Source organism: Calonectris borealis, chromosome 5 (assembly GCF_964195595.1).
Source record: "Calonectris borealis chromosome 5, bCalBor7.hap1.2, whole genome shotgun sequence".
In the NCBI taxonomy this organism is placed as follows: Eukaryota; Metazoa; Chordata; class Aves; order Procellariiformes; family Procellariidae; genus Calonectris; species Calonectris borealis.
Window position 1 is genome coordinate 19,012,055 of NC_134316.1, and position 27,068 is coordinate 19,039,122.

Below are 27,068 nucleotides of genomic sequence, written 5' to 3' on the forward strand. Positions count from 1 at the left end.
CATGGCCACATTGAACTATTTTGTTTGTTTGGAAGTTTTAATATTGTTTCCATGTAAGTCAAATAAATCACATAGTTTTAATACTGTTTCCATGTAAGTGAAATAAATCACAAAGGTAAATTCAGGTTAGTGTCTTTTTAAATAAGTCTCTTTTGCTGTCCATAGTCCTAACTCTTTCTCTTTGTCTTGTCCTTTTGGCTATTAGAAGTTCTCTAGTGTCTCCCTCTCTGCAAAGATCTGGGTTCTTTTAATCTTTGTAACAAACATGCAGGTCATCACTTTTTAAGTTTATTTTTATATAGATGTGTGTTGCACTCTATTATCAACTGTGATTACATTTAGCTCAAATGCCAACTCAGTGCTTGTCCTTGTGAAACACAGTGCTCAGTTCACCTCCAACCACTAGCTATATTTTTGTCTGGCTAGTATCTTGCATCTTGAACTCTGATTAATTGAGCCAAGTGCCAGTGGGGAAAGCTTGCTAGTCTAAGTATAAAAAATTTCCATGTCAGTTTTTTCCATATTCGTACCTTTGCTAAATTAGCCAGAATATAATGCTTATTTCTCCTTTTCCCATTACTGCTGTCACTTGTGTGTGTGAGACATTGATACAAAGATTTCAGTGTTTATGGGCTAACGGAATGCTTTTAAAGGACAAGGGGAGAAAGAATCTGGATATGAAATGCTGGTCATGGATTACCAGATTGTAACTAGCAGAGTGCCAGTTTCTCTGCCAAGAAAAACAGGTATCCATCACTGGATCACTACATCTTCTGGAGAGATTTTTTTGCCAAGTTGAGAGACCAGTTCTGCTTCTTGGCTTTCTTCTGTGAACAAGGAAAACTGCACTCCTCCTAGACTCCCATTTATGACCTGTTGTGTATGAGTAATTCGCTCCAGCTCTAATTTACATGCTTAAAATGTGAGATCAAGGCATATAAAGCACTTGGCAGATACCTGTGGCGTATCTGCAATTTAAGTCACTTGAACAACTGTGGTCAAACTTTGGCTTTGCCCCAGGCACATTCCTGTGGGCACCTCTTGTTATGGCACTGTATTGGTGGCAACAGTTGTGATTCCAGAATTAGTCTGATGTTTTTGATGATGATGATGGGCATGGTGGGGTCACCTACAGGTCTGGTAGTTAAATAAGACAAAAACCAGTAGCGGGGAATGCCTGTGTGGTGAAAGGGGCGCACTGTATGTATCAGATCAATGAGAAAAAAATGGCAGTTAAAAATACTACTATTAAGAGCAATTGAAAGTCATGAACTTTTGTCTGGGAGCTGTTGACTGAATACCATAGGCCAGTCGGCTGGTTGATAAGCTTCGCCTCCCACTCAGGGAGATTTTGGGGAAACAAGGTAGTAGACAGTATTCTGTAGTCTGTGTGAGACATACAGTTGTGTCTCTGTGTACGGAGACCTGATACATAATATGTAAAATAGTCTTGATTTCGTAGAATCATAGGATAGTTTGGGTTGGAAGGGACCTTTAGAGGTCATCTAGTCCAACTCCCCTGCCACGGGCAGGGACATCTTCAACTAGATCAGGTTGCTCAAAGCCCCATCCAACCTGACCTTGAATGTTTCCAGGGATGGGGCATCTACCACCTCTCTGGGCAACTTGTACCAGTGTTTCACCACCCTCATTGTAAAAAATGTCTTCCTTATATCTAGTCTAAATCTACCCTCTTTTAGTTTAAAACCGTTCCCCCTTGTCCTATCACTACAGGCCCGGCTAAAAAGTCTGTTCCTATCTTTTTTGTAAGCCCCCTTTAAGTATTGAAAGGTGTCCCCGGAGCCTTCTCTTCTCCAGGCTGAAAAACCCCAATTCTCTCAGCCTTTCCATATAGCAGATGTGTTCCATCCCTCTGATTATTTTTGTGGCCCTCCTCTGGACCCGCTCCAACAGGTCCATGTCTTTCCTGTGCTGAGGGCTCCAGAGCTGGATGCAGTACTCCAGGTGGGGTCTCACCAGAGCAGAGTAAAGGGGCAGAATCACCTCCCTCGACCTGCTGGCCATGCTTCTTTTGATGCGGCCCATGATATGGTTGGCTTTCTGGGCTGCGAGCGCACATTGCTGGCTCATGTCCAGCTTTTCATCCACCAGTACCCCCAAGTCCTTCTTGGCAGGGCTGTTCTCAATCCCTTCATCCCCCAGCCTGTATTGGTACTGGGGGTTGCCCTGACCCAGGTGCAGAACCTTTCACTTGGCCTTGTTGAACCTCATGAGGTTCACACGGGCCCACTTCTTGAGCTTATCCAGGTCCCTCTGGATGGCATCCCATCCCTCAGGCCTGTCAACCGCACCACTCAGCTTGGTGTCATCTACAAACTTGCTGAGGGTGCACTCGACCCCACTGTCTATGTCATTGATGAAGATACTAAACGGTACCAGTCCCAGTGTGGACCCCTGCAGGACACCACTTGTCACCGATCCCCATGTGGACATTGAGCCGTTGACCACTACCCTCTGGATGCGTCCATCCAACCAGTTCCTCATCCACCAGTCCACCCATCAAATCCATCTCTCCAATTTAGAGAGAAGAATGTTGTGGGGGACCGTATCAAAGGCCTTACAGAAGTCCAGATAGATGACATCCATAGCTCGTGCCTTGTCTACTGATGTAGTCACTCCATCATAAAAAGGTGCTGGGTTTGAGATGTTTGAAAAAAATTTTTTTTACTCTTCTCTTCCTCTGATGTGCTTAATTAGAGGGTATGCATGTCCCTGAGGGAGTGTGCTAGGGGAAAAGGGGATAATAGGGGAAGTGTCTCTGATTCATTGCAGAATGTTCTCTACAGTAGGCAGAGGAGAGGGCAGCAGTTTTTGAAGACTGTTAAAGACAAGCACATATAAATACATAGGACAAGAGATAAAGAAGTGTTTTTCTCAGATGTGGTATGCCTATGGTTTTTTTGTAACTTTCCTGAGATATCCAAAGTAAAATCTTGCCTCCCTAAAGTCATTTAACTGAATTCAGATTTCATTCACTGCCTGAGACTTTCAAAAATTGTCCGAGTATGCTTGGCTGTCTACTAATCTAATGCTTGGAAGGATTGTGTAGACAGAACAGGATTATTTGGGTAGTACAAGAGGAGATGATACGAAGGAAAATCACGTACATTTTTTTTTTTTCCTTTCTTGCAAGGTTTTCAGAGGAGCTAATAAAAGAAAACTCTCCTTTCAGGCACAGTCAAGTAGCAGCAGTCCAAGTACCTATCTGTTTTCCTGTTTTCTCTGCATTCCTAACTTCTTGGACTGAAACAAGCTGTAAACACTAGTTTCTTACTTGCCTCCAGTTTTCTGGGAGGTGCTAATGAAGACCAGCTATTGCTGAGTTACTGAGTTTATGTTCCAGCTTTCTCTGAACAGCTGCTTTGAGACCAATGAGCCTTAACATGGTTACATTTCTAACTGTTAAGCCCTTCTTATCTCCAATCTGGGCAGCCCATGCTTGTTTAAACATTTCCTGTAATGAGGCACATGTTGACACAGGCAAAGCCCAGTCTCCAGCTATTTCCCACTTGTAAGAATTATTGTTAATACCTTTTTCATTGACATTTTCACTGTTGGCAAAGTTTATAACACAAAAAAATGAGCTGATACTTCTGCAGAGCTGTAGGTGCCCACAGTACTTTACAAGCATGAAAAGGAATACTTCCTGAGTTGGGGAGCCTCACTCTCTGAACCCCTCGCTTCTAAATACTGAAGAGCTACTGCTTTTCCATGCTTAGTGCATTATGAGTACAACTTTCAAAAGAAGGGAGTAAGAAGACAGTTCTTTGTTGGGCTGGGACCTTATTCACAAATCTTTCAAATCCAGTATTGTCACCTGCTGGGGAGAACAGAGGGCCAACAGAGCACAGGGAGAGGGAAGGTAAACTTGGAAACTCCAGTGCTTTTCCTCTGTTTCTGATTTTTTTTTTTTTTTAAATTTTGTTGCTCACTGAATTGTCTTAATAACTTTCTCCGCATTCACTGATAGATTAAGGCCATGAGTGATAGACTAGGAGGAGGCAAGTCCCGCAGAAAGGTGAGCTCCAGAAACTGGCAACAGGAATCATAGAATCATTAAGGTTGGAAAAGACCTCTAAGATCATCGAGTCCAACCATCAACCCAACACCACCATGCCCACTACACCATGTCCCTAAGCGCCTCATCTACACGTCTTTTAAATACTTCCAGGGATGGTGACTCCACCACTTCCCTGGGCAGCCTGTTCCAAGGCCTGACCACCCTTTCAGTAAAGAAATTTCTCCTAATGTCCAATCTAAACCTCCCTTGGCGCAACTTGAGGCCATTTCCTCTCATCCTATCACTTGTTACTTGGGAGAAGAGACCAACACCCACCTCGCTACAACCTCCTTTCAGGTAGTTGTAGAGCGCGATGAGGTCTCCCCTCAGCCTCCTCTTCTCCAGGCTAAACAGTCCCAGTTCCCTCAGCCGCTCCTCATCAGACTTGTGCTCCAGGCCCTTCACCAGCTTCGTTGCCCTTCTCTGGACACGCTCCAGCACCTCCATGTCCTTCTTGTAGTGAGGGGCCCAAAACTGAACACAGGATTCGAGGTGCGGCCTCACCAGTGCCGAGTACAGGGGCACGATCACCTCCCTGCTCCTGCTGGCCACACTATTTCTGATACAGGCCAGGATGCCGTTGGCCTTCTTGGCCACCTGAGCACGCTGCCGGCTCATGTTCAGCCGGCTGTCGACCAGCACCCCCAGGTCCTTTTCCTCTGGGCAGCTTTCCAGCCACTCTTCCCCAAGCCTGTAGCGTTGCCTGGGGTTGTTGTGGCCGAAGTGCAGGACCTGGCACTTGGCCTTGTTGAACCTCATACAGTTGGCCTCAGCCCATCGATCCAGCCTGTCCAGGTCCCTCTGCAGTGCCTTCCTACCCTCGAGCAGATCAACACTCCCGCCCAGCTTGGTGTCATCTGCAAACTTACTGAGGGAGCACTCGATCCCATCATCCAGATCATTGATAAAGATATTGAACAGGACCGGCCCCAGTACTGAGCCCTGGGGAACACCACTTGTGACCGGCCGCCAGCTGGAGCACAACAGGGCATTCAGGCAGACAGGTGAAACATTTCTTACTGCTGTACCTTATAGCTCTGATCTTAATAGGCATGAAGGAGATTCTTGGCACTGTGAGAACAGCAAAACAGTCCATTTCCTCCTCTGAGATTGGCAAGCTGCAGAAGGGGAGGATTACATCTTTCAGCCACAGTCCCTATCTCATTCCTCTCTGGTCTTCAAAATAACTTAAAGTGCAAACAGTCATTGTGTCAAGCTGTGGCTGATGTGTTTTGGTGTGTTGTCTCCACACAGATTGAGAAGTTGCAAAATCAAATTGAAAAAGAGAAGCAAAGTAATCAAGATCTGGAGACCCTGAGCGAGGAGCTGATAAAAGATAAGGAACAGCTGCAAGTTGTCATGGAGACTCTAAAAGCTGACAAAGACAGACAGGTGCAAACTTCACAAATGTAATATAAAAGTATATGCTCAGTAATGGTATTTTACTGATGCCATTTAGAGCATCTGGTTCTCTCAGGGACACGGGGCAATTTGAGAGCTATTAAGTGCAGGTTGAGCTTGTTCAAATGTAGGTAAAAGGCTACTTTGAGCAAAAAAGCCCAGTATGTTTTGGTACCTACTGCTCCTGTAACCACAGGGGGATCTTCAGGCTGTTGTAAGGACAGACCTTCCGTCTTTGAGGCAAAATGCCCTGGATCTTACTAAATGGGATTCCAACTGGTTTTAGAATGTGCAAATAAAACCCTATTTTATCGCAGAAGATTGGTCTCCTGATTGGATTGGTTGGGTTTTTTTAGACACCCAAGCTTTTTTCTGTATTTTAAAAAGATGCTGAGAAAGCATTTATGTCTTCTGCATTGATATTTTAAACGCCCTTCAGCTTTTACTACTGTGCTGCAGTTCATGTACAATGCCTTGAAAGTATCCTGTTACAGGTTCATGCAAGGTATCATCTCTATTAATTTGACCAGCGAAGAAAATACAGACGCAGATCATTGGAGACTGGTCTATATATTTTCAATCTGTATTAAAATTTACTCCAAGATTTGTGGGGTGAAGATTAATAATAAAATATCTTACTTGTGTAGTGCTTTTCATCTTGAAGGATTCTTATGTAGACTTCCACCTGGGAAACTGCACATTACTACCAAAGTCCTACATTTCAGTTAGAACACATTACAGACTCTTTGTGGTAAGAATTAATGAATGCTTCACAGGTAGGGCAAGAAGTAAAAGCAGAAGTATCCTCAATCATCAGAAAAGGGCAGATTCTGACTTTTTTCGGGTATAAGTCCTTTTTTATTTATGTGGATATTATCTAGATAAGAATGAAATGCAAATTGCAGTCTAAATCACAATTGCTTCAGCTGAAATTTGGCCAGTGGGCTAAGTGTACTGTTTTTACAGAAAGTGTGTCCCTAATGAGATCTATAACTGCTATAAATTTTCAAACATTTTGTGGTTTCTGACACCTTATCAGAAAGAATTTGTCTTTTTGGATCCCAAAGATGCTGAATGTAAACCTAAACAGAAAGATACCCTTTATTACGAATGTTTCTTAACAAAGCATCCTCTCCACAGTGTTCTCTGAAGGTCACCTGTCCACTTTCTCCCTCCGCCTTCGACCTTCTTAGCTGGTAGGAGGAATATAGCACCATTTTTAATTTGTTAGAATGCCGTGTTACCAGAGGTAACAATTTTTTTCATATATTCATGTTGTTGGTTTTAGTCAGGGAAAACTGTTGAGGAGTTTGTCTTGGATTAAATGGATATGGATTTGTCCTCTCTGTTTCAGGACTACTATATACTGCACGTTGTAAGGTAGATGAGTAACATTTGCATGAATTTTTTATTGTTTATGTAGATAAAGGACCTTAAACAAGAAAATGATCACCTTAATCAAGTGGTCTTATCCCTGAGACAAAGATCTCAAGTGAGCAGCGAGGCAAGAGTAAAAGATATTGAAAAAGAGAACAAGATCCTTCATGAAACGGTTACAGAGGCTAGTAGCAAACTGAGCAAGCTGGAATTTGAGAAGAAACAATTGCAAAAGGATTTTGACCAGGTTAAAGAAAAAGTGGAAAGAGTGGAAGAAATGGAAAAAGAGCTCCATCGGCTGGAGAGAGAGAATGAACAGCTCACAAAGAAGGCAGCAGCAATGAAAATAGTGACAGAAAAAGTTGAAGTTCTCGAGCAGGAGAATGGGGATCTGGAAGTAGAAAATAGGAAGCTAAGAAAATCCCTGGACACATTGCAGAATATTTCCATCCGGCTAGGGGACCTGGAAAGGGACAACAAGCAACTGGATGAAGAAAATCTGGAGCTTAGGAGAGTGGTGGAGACCATGAGATTTACCACCACAAAAATGGCACAAATAGAAGCAGAAAATAAAGATTTGGAGAGGGAGAAAGAGGACTTAAGGAAGAATGTGGAAATGTTAAAAGCAATGAGCAAGAAATCAGAGAGGCTGGAGTTAAGCTATCAGAGCGTCAACTCTGAAAACCAGAGACTTCAGCAAATCTTGGAGAACAGCAGCAAAAAGATCCAGGAGCTAGAAAAAGAAGTACAGGGAATGGAGAGTGAAAATCAGGTTCTCCAGAGAAACCTTGAGGAGCTAAAGATTTCTGCCAAACAGCTAGAGAGGTTAGAAAAGGAGAACAAAGCCCTAGAACAAGAAATGTCTCAGCTTGAGAAAGACAAAAAAATGCTAGAGAAAGAAACAAAACGGCTTTGGCAGCAAGTGGAGCTGAAAGATGCTATTTTGGATGATAGTACAGTAAAGTTGGCAGTTGCTGAGAAAGAAAACAAGACACTAGAAAAGGAAATTGCTCGATTCAGAGATTCATCTAATAAGCTGAAAGAATTTGAAAAGGACAATAAAGATCTCATAAAGCAGGTTACAATTGATAAAAGAACACTAGCTACGTTGAGAGAGGTAAGCAAAATAATACTGCTGGTTTCAATACGGTGCTATTTTTTGTTTGAGTTCTCTGAAGTAACTAAAGGGAGACAGCTGTGCCATGACTATTTAATACATGAGCTAGGAGATCTTCACAGCTTTAAGAGCCATCACTGGGTAGTGTTGCCTTGCAAAGTGAAACCTGCCAAAAACTGCAATGTACCACTTTGTGTCCACAAACACGATGTCTCCAAATGACATCTTTTTTCATGCAGAATAGGGTTTTAACATAGCTCCCACGTGGTAGCTGTAAACCAAGGACTTTGATACTTTCTCTAACCCTGTGACCACAAAATTGTTTGCTAACATGAGAGCTCCAGCAGGGGAGATTGACTCTTAAGCCTAGAAATTAGAGGACTTGTTGAGGACACATTAACATCCCTGTTCTAAAAGACTTAGCTAAGACAAGAACCATCCTAGATGACCAGCCTAACCCTTTCAAAAACAGCTGCACCAAGTTTTTGCTTTACAACTACCTACAGCGTTTTTTCCCAAAAACTTCCATGCAGAGTGAGAGCATGCTAAGCAGCTCTGTTGTTAAGCAGCAATCTCTTCCAGCACCCCCCCCCACTGCAGAATGCAGTAATCGCGCTTTTCCTAGAAGTCATCTTTTAAAAATATGCAATTAGCATTAGGACATTGGCAAACTAATGATGTGTGTGCCAGAACCTGATACTCTTATAAGTAGCCTATGAGCAGATTCAGGTTATTGCGGTTTGCTCTCATTGCCTGCCCCAGCTGCTGTTGTCCTGCTGGAAACAGGATTTCCTGTGAAAGAGCATTCAAAGGAAAACGGTCAATGCTGCGGTAGCTCAGTGAAATAAATTAGTTTAGCAAGACTAATGCAGTAAGCAATTACTTACTTTATTTTAGTTTTTGAAGCATTAGCGTAATTTTGAGGAGGAAAAAAAAGTTTATCAGAAACATTTGAAACAGTCCCAAGTTGTGTTTCTATCCAACTTTCCTTAAAAATAAATAAAATAGCGTTTTTGAGAAGGCTCCTTTTTAATCTTTCCCTTCTCAGACTTCTGCAAATTTCCAGTGGTGCACACCTATACAGAAATGTATCTTCTTTTCCTTAGTTACTTTCTATAGATTCTACAGAAGGAGTTCATGGATGTTGAGGGGACCTGTTTACAGACTATAGACTGGCACTGACCTTAACCTTACCTTTTTTTCCCTTACCATGTGAATGAATATGTGGCTAAATCTGTGATATCAAAGGACTATTGAATATCTACAGTTTATGTTTAACAAAGTATTTTTTTTAAATTTTATTCTTGCTTCTGTTTGATATCAGGATCATTTTTTTGTCTTTCTTGAAGTGCTTCAGTAACTTTGTTGTTATTTGCTCATGCCTTGTTTAAGAAAACTTTTAAGCAGAAACATGAGCAATGTAGTTCTCTGTGATACATTTGCATTTCAGAGAATTTTGAATGGTAGGAAACTTTGAACTTGGCTATGCACCAAAAATGATTTGTCCTTTTTAAACCTGCAGGCTGGTATTATGTATTATCAGCCCATTTCCACAAAGACCACTTTACTGGCATAACAGCAAAGCATTGTCCCAATATACCTTCTGGTACAGCTCTATCGAATCTCCTTCTCGTATGACTTCCTTGTCTGGTTCTGCTTAAGTTTCTTCCAAAGAAACCTAAATAAAAACGGAATGGGCCAGGAGATACCAGAGTAAGTGACCAAGCTCTGTAGTCTCCAGAGCTGTCCTGTCTCTTACATGACAATGCAATTATGCTTTTTTAATTTTGGCAGTAATTTACCATATGTCAGAAACTCGGAGTCAGTAGTGAAAATGCACTACTACCAAGTCCCTTGGTGATACATATTATCTCAGGAAACTTTCATACTGAAGTCCTGTCACTCCTCTGTGTGTGTGCCAGTGTTGGCTGGGCTTTTCAGCAGGGCTTTTCGTCCTAGCTGAGAAGTGGGAACTCCCTCTGCTGGTGTCCCCTGAGCTGCACACATCCCTTCTGTGGCACAAGGGCAGGATGTCTCCTGGCCTGCACACATTCCCTCTTTTGGCAGGCGGGCAGGATGCCAGTGTTGGCAGAAGGAATTCAATGCAGTGAGCAAGACAAAGGCCAAAAGAAGCATTCTTCAGATTTATTCCAAGTAAACTATAAATAAAAGCAATCAGTTTAATTCTGCACTCAGCTGTCACTGATGAAGAATTTTAGCTGACCTTCTTGGAACTAGGATTTTATCCAATGATTTTTTAAAAAAAACTATAGTGCTAGATAATTATCAACACCCTTTGCACAGCAACTAATCATGTTAGTGCTGTTACAGGATTTGGTCCTGGAGAAACTGAAGAGTCAACAGTTGTCTAATGAGCTGGACAAACTGAGCCAGGAACTGGAGAAGATAGGATTGAACAAAGAGCTGCTGCTACAGGATGACAACGGCAATGATGACTCGTAAGGAAACTGAGCTCACTTAGTCATTCTTTTTACTCTGCAGGCTTTTCCTCAGCCTAACTTAAGCCCTTTGCCTTTCTTTTTGGTTCCCATCTGTCTCACTCCAATTACCCTTACCAATTTTGGACATAAAGCATATTTTTCTGTAGCAAGCTTGGCAGTATACTGCAAGTTTTGCAAAACTTTTTCTTGGATGGAAGGAAGAAATGCCATTTTCTCTTTCCATGCTAGCCAGTGTTAGTACAGTCCCCCTCTACTCCCCAGTAGAGTAGCTGGGTAGCTATTTCAGTGTGTATTCCTCCTCATATTCTCTTTACAAGTAAGAAGAGTGTCTATTAAACAGTGTCTGTCGTTACTCTATGTAATTAGTGATCCAACCACCTGTTAATATAAATATAGATATTGCCTAAGAAATTCCTGATTGCAAGGAATTCCTTTGCAAGTCCTATAGTAATGAACAAAGAAACCCCAACAACTCGTGTGTATATAGGCCTCTTGGTAAGACCTAATTAGAGAAACATACCCATCTTGTATGTCTTTAGAATCTACTGCAGATTTTTCTCCTTCTCAAGAATGTACAAAAGAGCCGTGAGAAGAAATTTCTGTAGTGTAAATAGGGTAAAAAGAGAAAAACTTACTTTTAAATTCTGTAGCTCTTAGATATTTCTGTAGAGCCATGCTGGCTACCCCTATTAAAATTGATTGGATTTTCCAAAAGGAGGTTCCCCAGCTATAATATATCAGTAGCAATCTGTGGCCGTAGAGGAAATCATTTTCCTGAAGAAGCAAACGTATATAATGTAACGTGGTGAGATTCGGAATGGATGAAGGTGAAGTCTCCTACCTAGATGGTGGCTCATATCCTAGTGGCAGACATTTAAAAGCTATTCTTGTGTCTTTCAGAAAATACAAGATTCTGGAGAGCAAAACTGAATCGGCACTAAAAACAACACTAGCTGTGAAAGAGGAAAAGATCGCAGTGCTGGAAGCTCAAGTGAAAGACTCTCTGAACTTGAACCAGCAGTTACAGAATGATCTAAATATGGTAAGAAGTTAACTGAATTTTAACTGTTCACGATGTGGTTTTGCACATTCACGTGCTTTTTTTTTTTTTTTTTCGGCAAGAACAAGTTATCTCTACTTCCTCCCCACCCCCCCCCCACATACACACATTTCCCAAAACCGTTTATTGACTCAACTGTTTTCTCTTGTCCCTTTCTATATAATGGCAGCAATTTCAGCAAAATTGTTGGGCTGGGGGCATGGCAGGAGGTTTTTTTACATAACCACTATTTGCAGATCTCTGTTTTCCCATTTTTTTTCATTGCCACGGTGGTGTTTTTCTACCTCGTTTAACGAAAGCATAGACTGAGGAAGACTGCAGTTGAAACGTCTCACCTAAGAACAGCCTGTTTGTTAGGTGACAGTGAGCTTGAGTCAAAGGGCACCTGACTGCAGGCCGAGAGACATGGATTCTTCCACCTGTCTGTGTCTCAGCTTCCCCATCTGTGAAGTCAGGGTAATGGTTCTTGAATCCCTCAAAGTCCCTACAGTGCAAGAGAGGAACTGCATGTCACAACATTATTAATATAAAACCTCACTGTTAAATCAGTGTTGAACGTTGTTGCTTGTTGGCTTTGCAGGTAAAAAAGGATTTTGATGCACTTAAGCAGACTCAACAGGATGGGCAGTATGCTCAGAAGTCACTGAGGTATTCTGCAGAGAAACTCATTCCCAACCGCCAAACGAATGAGAAACTGGAAACAGGACACCAAGAAGCTACCATGGAGCTGCTGAAACTGAAGGACAGGGCAATTGAACTGGAAAGGAATGTAAGCCGCCTTCTATTTCCTGTTACCTCTCAGACTTCCCTTTTGATCATGATTGGGTTGCTGGGAACTGGATTTTTGAGCTTGCAGGAATCTGGTGGGTTTTCTGGAGCACATAAGTCTACCAAATTCCTCGGATATCTCTTAGGACTGCATGGGACTTTAATGCTATATATGTCTCGTATAACATCATTGCAGGGATTAATCCTGTGTATAACATCTGTCCTACCTTCATTTAATGCTGGGAAGAGTTTGCTTTTGCACATTTGTTGCAGAATGATCATCACTAATTGATTCTCATCTTTGATAGGACTCCAAATGATCAGGACAGCTGTTTCATTTCTTCCTGTCACCCCTTCAATGCCATCTCTCTTTCAGAATGCAGTCCTGCATACTGAGAAGCAGCTGCTTAAAGAACAGCTGAAGCATTTGGAAACACAGAATGTCTCCTTCAATAATCAGATCCTGACACTACAGAAGCAAAACGTCTTCCTTCAGGAGCACAACACTGCCCTGCAGACACAGACGGCCAAACTCCAGGTCAGGACAGCCTTGCACCTCTGTGCCAGAAGACTGGATTTGATTATAGTAGTGTGGAGAAGATGACAGCTAATAAGAAAATGTTTGTATTGGTAATCTGATGTAGTGATGTAAAGATGAGGCCCATAAGGTAGAGCTTATTTTGAGGTCTGAATTTCTCCAAGGTAGGAGGGAAATTGGCTCTGTAGCTTATGTCTGGTAGCTATCTTCATTAAGAAGGTAGGTAGGTAGAGAGAAATTTGTAAAATCAATACAGCAAAATCCAGTTATTCCAGAAGCTGCACTTCGGGAATAAAAGATCTTTGCTCTTTTTTTCTGTTATTGCCATGCCTGTGAAAGAACTTTGAAGAAATGGGAAGAGGACACAAGTCAGCTCCCAAGAGGCATTGTAGCAAGGATTCCAATCACAGTTTTCTCACTTTCGGACAAAATGTCAAAGTTGCCAGTGGAAAACAGATACTTTTAAACATTACTTTAATTTTGAAAAAATAAACTTAGCTTGAGAAAGAGAACAGTTTTAAAGGATAACATTGGATTAGCTCTTAATTTTTTTTGATGGGAATTTCCGTTTTAAGCTTTTCCTCTCGCATGTTCACAGATTTTTGTTCTCTTTACTTATTTCTCACTTGCAATTGGAGTATATAAGCAACATATAAAATCAATGCACTACCTATCTACTGAAATCAGACTTGCTAGAAGTGCTGCCCCTATGCACAATGGTGCAGTTAATTTTGTTGAGTTTGGGTGAACTTAAGTTTTCGTTACTTGTACACAAACATGGGGTAACTTTGGCTTTGCACATGATTGTCAGAGATGCAGTTTAGTTGCGAGTATTCCAGCTCATCTTGGTCTTCAGGCTCAAGAGCTTCTGCTAGTAAAACAGTGTTGTTTCAGTTTGGAGGTTATCCTGATACTTTTCAGACCGCTGATAGCATGACTTTATATGGTGCATACTACCAGCAATACCAAAATGATGCCAAATTGTCCATAAATGTCTTAAGTCTACAAAGCAATGGATGCATTCTTGATTAACCCTCTGTAGATATAAGCTGCTACTACGTTTGTTGTATGTGCCAGTAGGTGTAAATAAGTAATGCTTGCTTTTTATTTGAGAAACTTTAGGTAGAAAATTCAACCCTGAGCTCCCAGAGTGCTTCACTGATGACCCAGAATGCTTTACTCCAAAATCAGCAGACAGCCAAGGAGAATGAGAATGAAAATCTACTGAAACAGAAGGAGCAGCTGAAAGCTGAGTACGAGTCATTGCTTCAGGACCATGAACACCTTGCTTCACTGCATGAACGGCAGTCCACAGAGTATGAAGTGCTAATAAACCAGCACAGCTGCCTGAAAACGTTGCACAAAAACCTGGATCTGGAGCACAAAGGTCTGGGTGAGAGGTACGCTCACTGCTCAGGGGTGTAGTGTAGCCAGAATGTGTCCATGTTACAATCTTAGCCTTAAATGTTGGTATCCAATTACAAATGGAAACTACAGAGTAAGTTGTGTGCCTGAAAAAGTGTCTTCTCATTCTTGCTATTGTTAGGAGATTAGATGAAAATATTTGCAAAGTTATAGATTTTAGACCTCTAAAGGTGGCAGACCACAGATGACTCTGGTGATATTTAGCAGACATGAGCTTGGGTCTTGGGGATGCTTTGTCAGAAGTAGCTTAAATGTCTTTACTACATTTAAGGATCTGCGCTGTAATAACATGCAGCCTTAAAAAGATTCTCCCAGTTCTATTGTGTGGGGTATCTTTTCCAGTCATACAGTAAGGTTTGCAAGTCACCTAGGTAATTACCTATGTGTGAGTAGTATGTATCTTGAGAAATTTAAATCACTGAAGATTGTGTGTGGCATCAACCTCGTGACAAAGAAGGCTCCCTGAAAGAAGCCATATTGAGCTAGCTATGAGATAGTGTTGTATTATTTATTTTCTTCTAGTTCTCACAATCTAAGGCTTTTGCTTCAGGCCCTTCAATTGAATTGTGAAATCGGAGTTATCTGTTTAGTCTCTAGTCACTGTTATTTTCTGACAGTTGTGCGTGGATCGAACAATATATATAACGTACTACTACATAAATGTCACTCTGCCTACCCCTTAAAACTTTTCTTACACAATTCAGTGATTTTCCTCAAAATATCTGTATTTAGGTTCAATTTCTGTGCAAGACCATGAGTTGGATTTAGAGCAACTCAGTGGTGATCTTTGAGGGTAGACTACAAACCGGTGCTAAGCTTTTTTTCCCCAAAGACTAAGGAGCTGGCAATACAATGTGTGGTAGATTTTGATAATAGATTTTGATAAAATACAAAAGTAAACCTATTGTGATTAAAATATCTACTAGGGCTGTGTAACAGGACAGCTGCTTGGCTGTCAACTAAATGAGCTGTAAGTGATTACACAGCCACTGTTCCTGCTTACCAAGTCTCTCTCAGACTGATTAATGTTTCTCATTGATTCAGACTTTGCTTGAGATTATCACACTGCGGTGTGCTGAGGCAGTTTCTGGGTTCTTTCTTTTCTTGATGAGTACCAATTATTAAACAGTTCTAGCCTAAGGAAAAAGTGTTTTTCTAAAAATAGGTTATCTTGAGTGATAAGTGCTCAGATCGCCATTGTAAACACTAACAGTTTGGACACACTGTTACTGAGATGGGGCTGCCAGTGAGAGATGTTGCAGGGGAGCAGATGGTGGCCTTTTCTATACTCAGAGCAGGTTGATTTTGGCAGTTTTAAGAGTGCAGTGTCCTCCTCAGCAGATCATTCTCAAAAGATACTTATCAAGGTGATTTGTCCAAGGACAGCCTGTGTCTCCATTTGGCTGTCAGAAAAAAGAGACAAGTCACTTTTTGTGTGCGTGTGTTTTGTTTTCCCTCCATCATGTGCTATGAGCAGTTCAGCTGGCTGAGGTAGCAGAGGGGAGAAAGTTAGAAAAACAGCTGTAAGAAAACTGTTTTCTTCTGCCACTCAGGCATTTAACTGCTAAGGTGAAGTATCTCACTTTCAACTTCAGCTAGAATGCACCGCCTACTAAATTTTCCCAGAGAAGCTCAGCACAGCCAAGAAGTTTGCTTGTGCAGTGTCTAAGCGTTAAAGGGTGAGCGAGTCTTGCTGATCACTCCTTGGCTCTCCAGTCGACAACTCAGCTCATGGACGGGGATCAGGGAGTCTCGGTTGGTGCGATATTGTCGCTGGTGCACTGTTGTGGTAGCGATTGGTAGCTGCTATTCTTCTATTCTGCTATTCTTCAACCCCCAGCAATCCCACAACAGAAGGGTCCTCCGAGAGACCAGGCAAGGTGGACAGCTGTCTCCAGGGCAGCTATACCAAAAGCCCACTGATACCCTTTTGGGTCCTTGAAATACCCTCTCTTGAGGTAGTCTATGCCAAGGATGCACGGAGCCTCTGGGCCAGTCACAATGGGGTGCTTCTGCCACTCATTCCCGATTAGGCTCACTTCGGCCTCCAATACAGTTAGCTCTTGGGATCCCCCTGTCACTCCAGAAATACAAATGGGTTCTACCCCTTTATAGCTTGATGGCATCAGGGTACGCTGTGCACCGGTGTCTACTAGAGCCTTATACTCCTGTGGGTCTGATGTGCCAGGCCATCGAATCCACACAGTCCAGTAAACCCGGTTGTCCCCTTCCTCCACCTGGCCGGAGGCAGGGCCCCTCTAGTTCTGGTCATAGTATCCGTCTCTCACTTCTTGCAAACGTGAATCAAGAATTTCTCCGTTACAACCCAAAGTAAGATCAGCCCTTCTACTCTGTCTGGGGAACTGTTCACTGGAAACTGGACCGTCGTGAGACAGGTTTTTCCTGAAAACTGGAGCAGCATTTTTCCTGGGAGAACCCCCTTGTGTGATTGTCTTTCCTTGCAACTGACGTACTCGTGCCTCTAGGGTCAAGGTAGGTTTTCCATCCCACTGCCTCATGTCTTCTCCGTGGTCATGCAGGTAAAACCACAGGGTGCCCCATGGTGTGTACTTTCTATATCCTCTCTCTTGAGCAGAACAACGCTGACTTTTAATGTCTGAGATACTGGTCCATACAGGTGGAGAATAGGACCTATCGTCTTTGAGTTGCTGGACCTCCCGGGACAGTTTCTCCACAGCTGAGACAAGGAAGGAGGAGACAGTTTCTTCGTATTCCTGGAGTCTGCTAACCACGTCATCCACCATTGGTGCTTCTTCCTCTTTCCAGCACAGTACTGCTAACAAACTGGCATGTGACACTGGTGCGCTCCGTACCAACTTCCGCCACATGGGTCGCGTGCACTGGACTTCATCTGGATCTCTGGGCGTTTGGTCGTTGTCCAGGTCACTATAAACCACCTCCAGCACACCTAGTTCTCTCAGGTACTGGATACCTCTCTCCATAGTGGTCCATTTGCCTAGGCGATATATAACATCTTCTTTGAAGGGATACCTTTCCTTCACACCTGACAGCAGTCACCTCCAGAGGCTGAGGACCTGTGTCCCTTTTCCAATCGCTTTGTCAATGCCCCCTTCCCTAGCAAGGGATCCCAGCTGTCTGGCTTCCTTCCCGTCTAATTCCAGGCTACTGGCCCCATTATCCCAGCATCGGAGCAGCCAGGTAACAATGTGCTCGCCTGGACGACGGTTGAAATCTTTCCGCATATCTCGCAACTCATTCAGGGATAGGGATCGGGTGGTTTCCATCTCGTTTATGAGTTCTTCCTCTTCCTCCTCCCCTCCTCGTGATGGCCCTGCTTTTCCATCATCCCTTCTAAACGACCTGACTTCCGCTTCAAAGATTTCTTCTTCTGTACAGGGCTCAAGGATACCAGCAAGGGTTGGTCCTCTGGTTCAGCTGTAGTACCTGTTGCTGGGGTTTGGGTAGCTGCAGTGCTTGTCATGGGGGTTGGAGTTAGTGACTGTTGCTGGGGTTTGAGTAGCCACAGTGCCTGTCGCAGGGGTTGGAGAAGCTATGGTGACTGTTGCTGGGGTTTGAGTAGCCACAGGGGTTGTCGTGGGGGTTGAAGTAGCCGCAGTGCCTGTCGTGGGGGTTTGAGCAGCCACCGTGTCTGTTACCAGGGTTGATATCCCGCTGCCTGCCGCCCCCGGACCCGCCGCTCCGCCCGCCCTGACGAGGCACCGCCGTTCGCCCTCCCTCTTTTCTTGTTGCTGAGGGTTGATCTCTGGACAGTATTCCTGAATAGTTGTTTAACCCTAAACAAGGCCTGAACCACATTCAGGAGACATAGCGATATGAACACGCTTGTTGGAACATCCCAAGGATATTAAAAATTCTCAGGGAATATTGTGGACATCTTTGTGAAGAGGATAGAAGAAAAAGGAGTTTCTGAAGATCTGGAAGGGAAGATGAACAATTCGGAGAAAGTGTCCCATCCTGTCTTCCCCTTAAATTCATTCTCTGAGGAGAAAGAAGTGTAATTACTAATAGTTTCTAAGAGATGGTTCCCGAGGTACAGAGATGACAGCAGTGCTGAGTACAGATACCAGATTAGACTTACGACCAATGATTTTATCACCTCATAAAACAGCAGCAAAATGATAATCTTGGCCCAGTTCCGACTGATGATAAACAGCACAAAAGGGAACATATACTGCAAGCAAGGTATTGCATGACCCAACATTGAGAGCCAGCCCCACAACTTTGACAGCCAATAAATCAACATTGTGACCAATCAATATAATGGATGCTTATAACAATCTTGCCTTAACACAATTCAATCAGATCTATCGTTATCTCAACCCTTCGAGCCCCACGTTGGGCGCCAAAAAGGACTGTCATGGTTTAACCTGGCCGACAGCCAAATACCACGCAGCCACTCGCTCACTCCCCCCGCCGGTGGGGCGGGGAGAGAATCGGAAGGGTGAGAGTAAGAAAAACTCGTGGGTTGAGATAAAGACAGTTTAATAGAACAGAAAAGGGAAAATAATAATAATAATGATAGAATATACAAAATGAGTGATGCACAATGCAATTGCTCACCACCCGCGCTGACCGATAACCAAGTAACGATCGGTACTTCCTGGATCACGCCTACCATTCATATACTGAGCATGATGTCACATGGTATGGAGTACCCCATTGGCCAGCTGGGCTGGCTGTCCTGATTATGTTCCCTCCCATCTTGTGCACCTAGCTCAGTCAGTAGGCACGGGAGCTGTCCTTGGACTAGGAGGGCACTTAGCAACAACTGAAAACATCAGTGTGTTATCAACATTCTCCTCATACTAAATCCAAAACACAGCACTAGGAAGAAATTTAACCCTATCCCAGCCGAAACCAGGACTGGTTTTAGGTTTTGGTTGTCCCAACTCCAAGGTTTTTCTCAGTTGGTGGCAGTACTGCAATCATAGTTCTGTTGCTTAAGGCAGAATTGCACTCCTGCACAAACCTATGACTGCAGCTCATCTAGAAAAATCCACAGCAACTTTAGTTAGCTTGTGGACTCTTGACACTGTGTACAGCCGAGGTCCCCAAGGTTTGTGTAGTTCACTCTGATGCATTCTAACCACAGAATATTTTCTGCACCTGAGCAAACTTCATTAAACCTCCCTCGGCTCTATCTGCACAGTATTAGCACTGCAGTGGGGATTTAATAATGGGTTGTGTGTAACTGCAGTGAAATGGCCTGTCATAGCCCAGCAAACCACAGACATGTGGGTTTGACTTAGCAAGAAAAGGAGAGTTAGTATGTTAGGATCGTTTGCCGTTAATAGCAGTTGCTTGACTTTGTGGTGTTTGGCTGACCATCTCAGTGAACACAGAAAGGCTGGACTCTTTTGTTGCATTTTTTAAATTGCTTTACATATTGCACATTATTAGGGGGAGGTAATAACTTACTAGCTACAATTGATTAGCAGATCCTTGAGCATTTCTTTGTGGCTTACTCTGAAGAAGCCTAATCCTGCAGAGATACTGGAAAAACTCATCTCACTGGAAGAACAGAATCCCTGCTGTGGATGGTTACATATTGCAGGGACTTGTATTATTATGTTACCAATGCTGGCTGGTAATTATTTTTCTGGATTCCTTTTGCCAGATGCCTTTTATCATAGCTGAGCATTTTTAAAGTTCTCTCAGTCAGAAATACCTACCCACAGTATTTTTCGAACAAAGCGGCAGAAAGAGTGAAAGCCAAAAGGAATAAAGAGGAATATGATTGTTCAATGCCAGGGATGGATTGCATGAGAGCCAAAATGGATTTTATTGGCACGTTGTAAGAAAATCTTTTTAAAACCCCTCTGTCCAAATGCCTGATGCTTAAACAAGTGGAGTGAACATCAGTGTTGAATAGCCTACAGGATGGGTAACCTTGCCCCCAGTGGTAGAGTTTGTCAGGTTGCACAAATCCTGCTCAAATCGTAGACTCCATGCTGAATCCGGACTACAAGAAAATTTTGCCTAGGGGTTTCATTAGGGCTCCAGAGATGCAGAATTACTTGCGTTTTTGCAAACAGTCTCTTCTTTCTTACCTTTCACCTAATATCTACGGGAACAGCTGTGGTCTACCTCAGGGGTTCTCATGCTCAAAGGCAGCATGTGGAGCTGGGCCAAGCTGGTAAAACTGGACCAGTATACTGCTTCCCTCTTTAAAAAATAGAGGGCTTGGATAAAAATGAATGGAATAGCCCTATCGTACAGAAATGGCAAAAGAATTCACAACACAATTTCTGTAGAGGCAGCCATGGTAATTTCTGCCAAGGGACTGACTGAGGAGCTTGTCTTCTGAGACTCTGGATTGGCATGCAGTCTGTCTTAAATCCTTCTTGGAGCTGGATGTGAAACCTTCCTCTGCTTTCAGGTTCTTCCATTTGTTGTATGGACATTGAATTTGAAATGTCCTGGAGCTGAATGGAGGAAGAAAACAAATAAATAAGGTTAATTAAACTCCACTGCTGTTACTGGGAATGAATAGCAAAAAGCAGCTTTTGTCTGGGAGACAGGTACTTTTCTGTGTGGTCCTTCAATGGACTGGAATTTGGGACAGGCTGTAATTTGACCCTGCGACAAAGGGAATGTAGCCTGAAAGAAAAACAAGTTGGCAAGAGTCAGTGTATTTGGTGCTGTCTGCTGCCTTTTTTTTTATTTTGAAGTTTTTGTGACTGCGGAGTAACTGTGCTCTGCATTCATCTCCATTGGGATGAAAGTCGCAGATAGATGATCCTTGTTCTCTCTAGCTTTTTCAAGCAATGCTGCAACTTCCACCTAGTTGCTGTTTTAAAATTGCTTGGAAGGATTTAGAAGACTTAGAAGATCCCAGCCTGATTGGCACAGGTGTATCTGCCCAAGGATATTTCGGGGCAATATCCTTTTATCACAATCAGAAAAATGTGCTGTTGACTTTGGACATTCACTGCACCAGTGTCCCCAGTGGCTTCTGCTGGTGTGTGTGTATGGGCACAGACCCTGACAGAGACCACCAGAGGAAGAAAAGTCTTCTGAGAACAGCTTGCTGTTTTGCGAAGTGGTCTCAAGCTACCTCATTCTTTGCAGCGTTTTGTAAATGCAGGCAGTGTAGCAGCTCAGGGAGGCTGAGCCTGCCTAATCAATGCCTGTGCCAAGTATCAGGGGAGTTGTTCCACATCTCTGTTATTTTAGCATTCCAGAGATCAAAATTAAAGACACAGTTGAGGCATCTGCCCTCTGTCTCTGCCCGTGCCCTCCCTGAATGATTTATGCACAAATTGTATAAACCAGGTAACAGTAGAAGCCTGGATGTGAACACTGATGTTGCTCTTGAGTTTCTTACTAGTGAATAAGTAGAGCCACTCAAGCAGGTGGGTCAGCCCCTGCTTAAAGGTGTTTTGCCATCAACTCACTGATACTAGCCTCATCATCTGTCCGGAATATGCAGGAGATTATTACCTATGCAGGATGCTGTTACCTGTGCATATAACCTAATATGCGTTAGGTTGTTACCTAATAAACTGTTGTTCATTCCACTGCTTTCTTGTTGCTTTTTGGCTGCTGCTTTCTGCTTTTCAGTCAGGTTTTTGAAACCTGCCACTGGCAATTATTTGTGAATGGGATTCCAGTTTAATGAGGCAGTTTTCACTCACCCTGGAGACTCACATGCTTTTTACCAAATGATCAGAATCTGGAATTGAAATAAGGTTCTGGTAATTGTATTCCAGTTTGCTTTAAAAATGCATTTTCTTTCTAAAATCCTCCCTGTTGACTTACAGACTAAGCTGAATTTCCATGTGTAGTGTGGAATTCTTCAGCCTTGGTAGATGTTTCACCACACAAATGTGTATGAAGCTAAGCAGGCAGGGAAAAAAAATTCTTTCTCATCGTTGTGGTATTACCTATTAAAAATCTTAAACTAGAGGGAGAAAAATGTTTAAATGAAAGCTGAGAGTATGCTGCTCTTCTTTTTGCAGATACAAGAGTTTAATGAAATACAAGGCAGAATTGGAAGAGTTGGAAATAGTTTTAAAAACTGAGAGAGAGGTTCTCCAACAAGAGAGGAGATCAAATGCAGTAACCACTGGGGAAAATCAGAAGCTGAGGGAGGAACTGGACAGGTATGGTTCCCTTGCTAAATCCTTGTATAGATCATTAAAAAGTCAGTTATGCAAAACATACAGTTGTGCTGTGTTGTGTTAACTGTAGCTCCAGAATACCTTCATTAATGTGTCTGTTATTTTTTCTCAATTTCTGTCTTGTTAATTTGATCATTTTGTTTAACTCATTTAAGATTTATCAGCTTCATGGACACTATCAACAAATACTGTTATTCAGAGCTTCAAACATGGTCTAATCCCAGGACTTTTGCTCATTCAAAATAAGCTTCCACGTGTGGTTCAGTTCACAAGCGTTTCTGTAATGAGTTGTTTCCAAGTGCTTGTCTTTAAGTAGAACTACAAATACTTAAAACCCTCAGTAATATCTAGAATTGTGTGAAATGGTTCCTACCCAGTTGTGTCCCTTAAGGAGAACTGTATTATGTTTTTTACACAATATGATTTACTTCTAGGAATTACAATTGCTGTTTATTTTCTGCTGCCCAGAGAAAGCTGCCATTTGTTAATACTAGAAAGAGAGTTGATTCTTGTTATTAAAAGTGGGCTTAGTGATTCATATGATCATATGGGTAACTGTTAACTCAGGTCAAAACCCCTTTTGTGAGCTAGCATCCGAACTATACATAATGCAGCAGTAAAACGTATCCTACCCCCCCAACTTGTATCCCTACTGGGGCGCTCTCCATTATAACCAGTTCAGTGCCACTGTTCATACTACAAAGGCGTTTTGAGAAATAGTTTGGTACAAATAAGGGGCCAAGGTCATACCGAGTTAAAGCAATGCCAGACTGAATCATATTTAAAAATGGCATGTTAAGTTCAGTCTCGGAAGTTTCATATGCTGTCCTAATTATAATGTACTTTAGAACACTGCAGAGCTCTGCAAAGCAGGTTTCCTTAAGCTTGCTGCTTTCAACTCAGTTTCTCTAGAGACAAAGGAAGATGTTGCAAAATGTTGACTGCAGTGCTGGTGGAGAGCAAGGCTTAGCTGATCTGTCAGCAGATACAGAACTTAATCTTTTTTATTTATCTATTTATTTAATTTCATGCCTTCATGATTTGTAGACATTCTTTTGTAAAAGAATGCCACAGTATGATCTTACAACATTGCAATGTCTCATCGTTCAGGACACTTTAATGCTTATATTTCATGCATCAGGAAAAGAATTCTGTGAGTGTTCTTTATTTGTGCCAAATAGAGCTGCCTTTATATCCAAATGCTCTTAAATACATTGTGCCTCAGAAATTTGTGGTGTGTTTCTTACACATTGAGTAAATAGCAGTTTTATGTTTCATCTATTCTTCTTTCAGTTCTTTTGTAGATTTGAAGTATTTTATGATGCCGTTGCTACTATCTTGATAAAATTTCATTGTATGCTTAGAATAAAAATGTCTTTGGGAGTTAGTCTTTGGAACTTAATATTTGATTCAGTGACAGCTGCACACTGATGGTGTGATCTTTGAATATGAGGTACTTTCTATGAAGTGTCCTTCATAAGCCTGCTGGCTTCTTCGTGTTTAGGGTGAATTTCTTGCACAACCAACTAAAGGCAGAGTATGAAGGGCTGCATTCACACACTAAAGAGCTGAAAACTTCCTTGAACAACTCTCAGCTGGAGCTGAATCGTTGGCAGGCTCGCTACGATGAGCTGAAAGAACAGCACCAGTCCATGGATCTCTCTCTGACCAAGCTGGATAACCACTGTGAGGTGAGTAGCTATAGGTAGGTATACTGCTGGGTTCCTGTTAGAGTGCTAACATTCATTGTGTGAAGTGTTTGGCTCACTACATAGAGAAGGTCAAGCTATGTGGTCATAATAATACCCCCATATACTTTGAAGTTTATAGATTCATATCCTAGGTTGCTATGATATTGTGTTAGCTTGATTATGGTTCCTCCAGGGAAGCCAGATGCAGAGGAGAGATTAATCTATTTTGTTTAATAGCTGCTGTCCCGTCTAAAGGGAAATCTGGAAGAAGAAAACCATCATCTCCTGAGTCAGATTCAGATGCTGAGCCAACAGAATCAGATGTTACTGGAGCAGAACATGGAGAACAAGGAGCAGTATCATGAAGAACAGAAACAGTACATGTAAGAGATTTGAATTGTGAAACTAAAAAAGACATCTAGACAAACATAGAATACAAATCATCTGTCAGGACTGGAAGAACAGGCAGAGGAATGATAGGTCTTCTTGATATCTGGCTAGAAAAGGGGATGTTTAGGAGGAGATATATGTCATGGGAAGAAGCTACAAAATTTCTCTGTGTTGCTTTACCGCAAGGGGATGTTCAGGAGACACCTGGACAAGCACAGATCTTTTCAAATAATATAGATGAACCCATGTGGAAAACTTAATTATACAAGATGGAATGCTAAACCCAGTGGTACTTCTCAAAGGTTTCTGAAGAGCTTGAAAAACAGCTCAGTTGCAGGAAAAATTTAGTCTTATGAGAGTCATTTTATATTTAGATTCCTGAAGAATAGCAAATATTCATACTCTTCTAGGTTTTGTCATTTGCATTATAAGAAATACTTCCTTTGATGTTGTTTTTAAGGAAGAAAGTGTCAACATACATCGCTGTGTCCTGCATGCACAGGGTGACACGCACAAGTGAGATACCCTGTTGAAACATACCGTACATTTACAAAGAATCCTTTTCTCACTGCAGTGAATTTCTTTTATAGGTATGAAAGAAGGAAGTGTTCTTAATCCTGAGAATTTTAGTCTAAGCACCTCAGGATGATGTGGGAGTTACTGACTGAGTTTTATTTCAATACTGGATTATATGGTTGAAATGTTAAAATTGTTTGCTGAAATTGGCTGAATACAGTTCAAATGTACTCTAACCGTATTTATCAAGGTGTCTGACAGTTCTGTTGATGGAGATACTTTAGACCTACCACTTGAATGAAAAAAGATTTGCTAACATCCACTGTACAGGTTAATAAAATAATGAGTAAATAAAATAGTAAGATTGCATGGCACTGCTGAAAGTGCTTTGACACTGCTTGCAGGAGACCAAAGTGGTCTTACAAAGATCAAACATTTATTTCTCTAGTTACAACAGAGTAAGCAGAACAGGAATAAAATACCCAGTTGTCATGTAGACAAGAAATTGAAACTATGTAAGGATCTTAACACTTGCGTAATTATCAGTGATCTGTGAACAAGACTGAACAATCAGCAAACGAATTTTCAAAAAGCAAAATAAGATTAATCTTAACATCCACCGGACAAACTCTGCCTGAGTTATTAGTATGTAATCTAGCACCAATCTACTGTTGTTCTTTCACCTTTCATGCTTATTGAACAAAAATCACCTATCAACAAGTTTGGTAGGCTTTTGCATTTGCCCTCTCTAAATACAGTGAATGAGCTCAGTAGGATTTTGAAGGTTATGCGATAGGAAGATATTTCAGTCTCATGGTGGCTTTTGGTCTTCAATATTTTGGTTATGCTTAATTTCATACAGATGGTTCAGAATGTGCTTTCCCCCCTCACAGTGATAAATTGAACGCCTTAAGGAGACACAAGGAAAAACTTGAAGAGAAGATAATGGATCAGTACAAGTTTTATGATCCTACTCCAAAAAAGTAAGTCCCATATGGGTTCAGTTCTGCTATTGTTGTACAGATTTGTGAGGGTGAGAAAGGGCTCTCCATAACTGGAGATAAGAGAAATTTAATCTGAAATAAGGACAGCATCATTTCCACTTCTCTCTTCATTCTCACTCTGCAAGCTATTCTCTGAAGCAGCAGGTTGTGTTAATATAGATCACAGTACCTCACGTGAGGCTCTCTGTTTTAATACTGAAATCTGAAACAGTATTAATTGGAAAAGAGCCACGTTGCCCTGATGAATATCATCTTGTCCCTAGAAGGGGAGGGACCCCCAGTATGGTGACTAAGCAGGAGTAGGAGCTTCCAGAGCTGCTCTTTCAAAGGGCATAAGCAGTCCATTGGAGAGAAAGGACTTTAAAAAATTATGTGAAGAACAACAAAAACGAGCCAAGCTAATTCCACCACACATAGTTCTGACTGATAGCCTTAGCAAAGAGAGGGATTCATCTTTAAAGCAGTTTTCATTTCCTTCCTTCTCAGTCTGTTCCTGTAGTAGAGCTTTTCACACTGTTAAAATGTCTTATGTGGGTCCATATGTGTAGTTTAGATTTCTAGCAGAGGGAATGGTTGTCTTTCTCACATTTCTCATGCTGAAGAAATATTTCTGTAAAATAATTTTGACTTTGGGAGAGAAATGGATCTCAAGCTCTGTGAAATTCATGCTGCATCTTTCCAACCAATTCATGACAGTAAACAAATAAGAGTGTAGGATGGCTTGACGGCTTTAGCACAGCTGTAAACTTGAGGGAGTATTTCTTGTATTGTTTTATGAATTCCGTTCACAAAACCTGCTTTATCAGGAAAAACCACTGGATTGGAGCCAGAGCCTTAGTCAAACTAATCAAGCCAAAGAAGGAGACTACAAGGGAGCGGTTGAAACCAGCAGCAGAAAGCCCTTCATGGCATTCTGAATCCCCAGAGACGGTAAACTCTCCATCTGCCTCCCAAAAACTGAAGCATCAACAAGAGACTCAGGATAATAACTCTCAAGGGTCAAACTCCATGGAAGAGAGAGAGAACCCTAGGGGTTCTTCAAACAAAGGTAAGGAATGCCCAGCCTAAATTCATGAGCTGAACAGTATTTTTTTGAAAAGATTTTTAAAAGA

General features: G+C 42.0%; 1 protein-coding gene across 1 annotated transcript in view; it reads left to right on the forward strand.

Moving 5' to 3' along the window:
* CCDC88C (coiled-coil domain containing 88C) overlaps positions 1–27,068 on the forward strand; it is a 103,685-nt gene that overhangs the window by 65,488 nt on the left and 11,129 nt on the right. The window contains exons 14-25 of the mRNA XM_075151255.1: positions 5,336–5,473; positions 6,906–7,976; positions 10,308–10,435; positions 11,339–11,480; positions 12,079–12,267; positions 12,643–12,804; positions 13,927–14,204; positions 22,194–22,337; positions 23,860–24,046; positions 24,284–24,429; positions 25,846–25,935; positions 26,763–27,004. Coding sequence (XP_075007356.1) covers positions 5,336–5,473; positions 6,906–7,976; positions 10,308–10,435; positions 11,339–11,480; positions 12,079–12,267; positions 12,643–12,804; positions 13,927–14,204; positions 22,194–22,337; positions 23,860–24,046; positions 24,284–24,429; positions 25,846–25,935; positions 26,763–27,004 — 2,917 coding nt within the window. The remainder of the gene's footprint in view (positions 1–5,335; positions 5,474–6,905; positions 7,977–10,307; positions 10,436–11,338; positions 11,481–12,078; positions 12,268–12,642; positions 12,805–13,926; positions 14,205–22,193; positions 22,338–23,859; positions 24,047–24,283; positions 24,430–25,845; positions 25,936–26,762; positions 27,005–27,068) is intronic.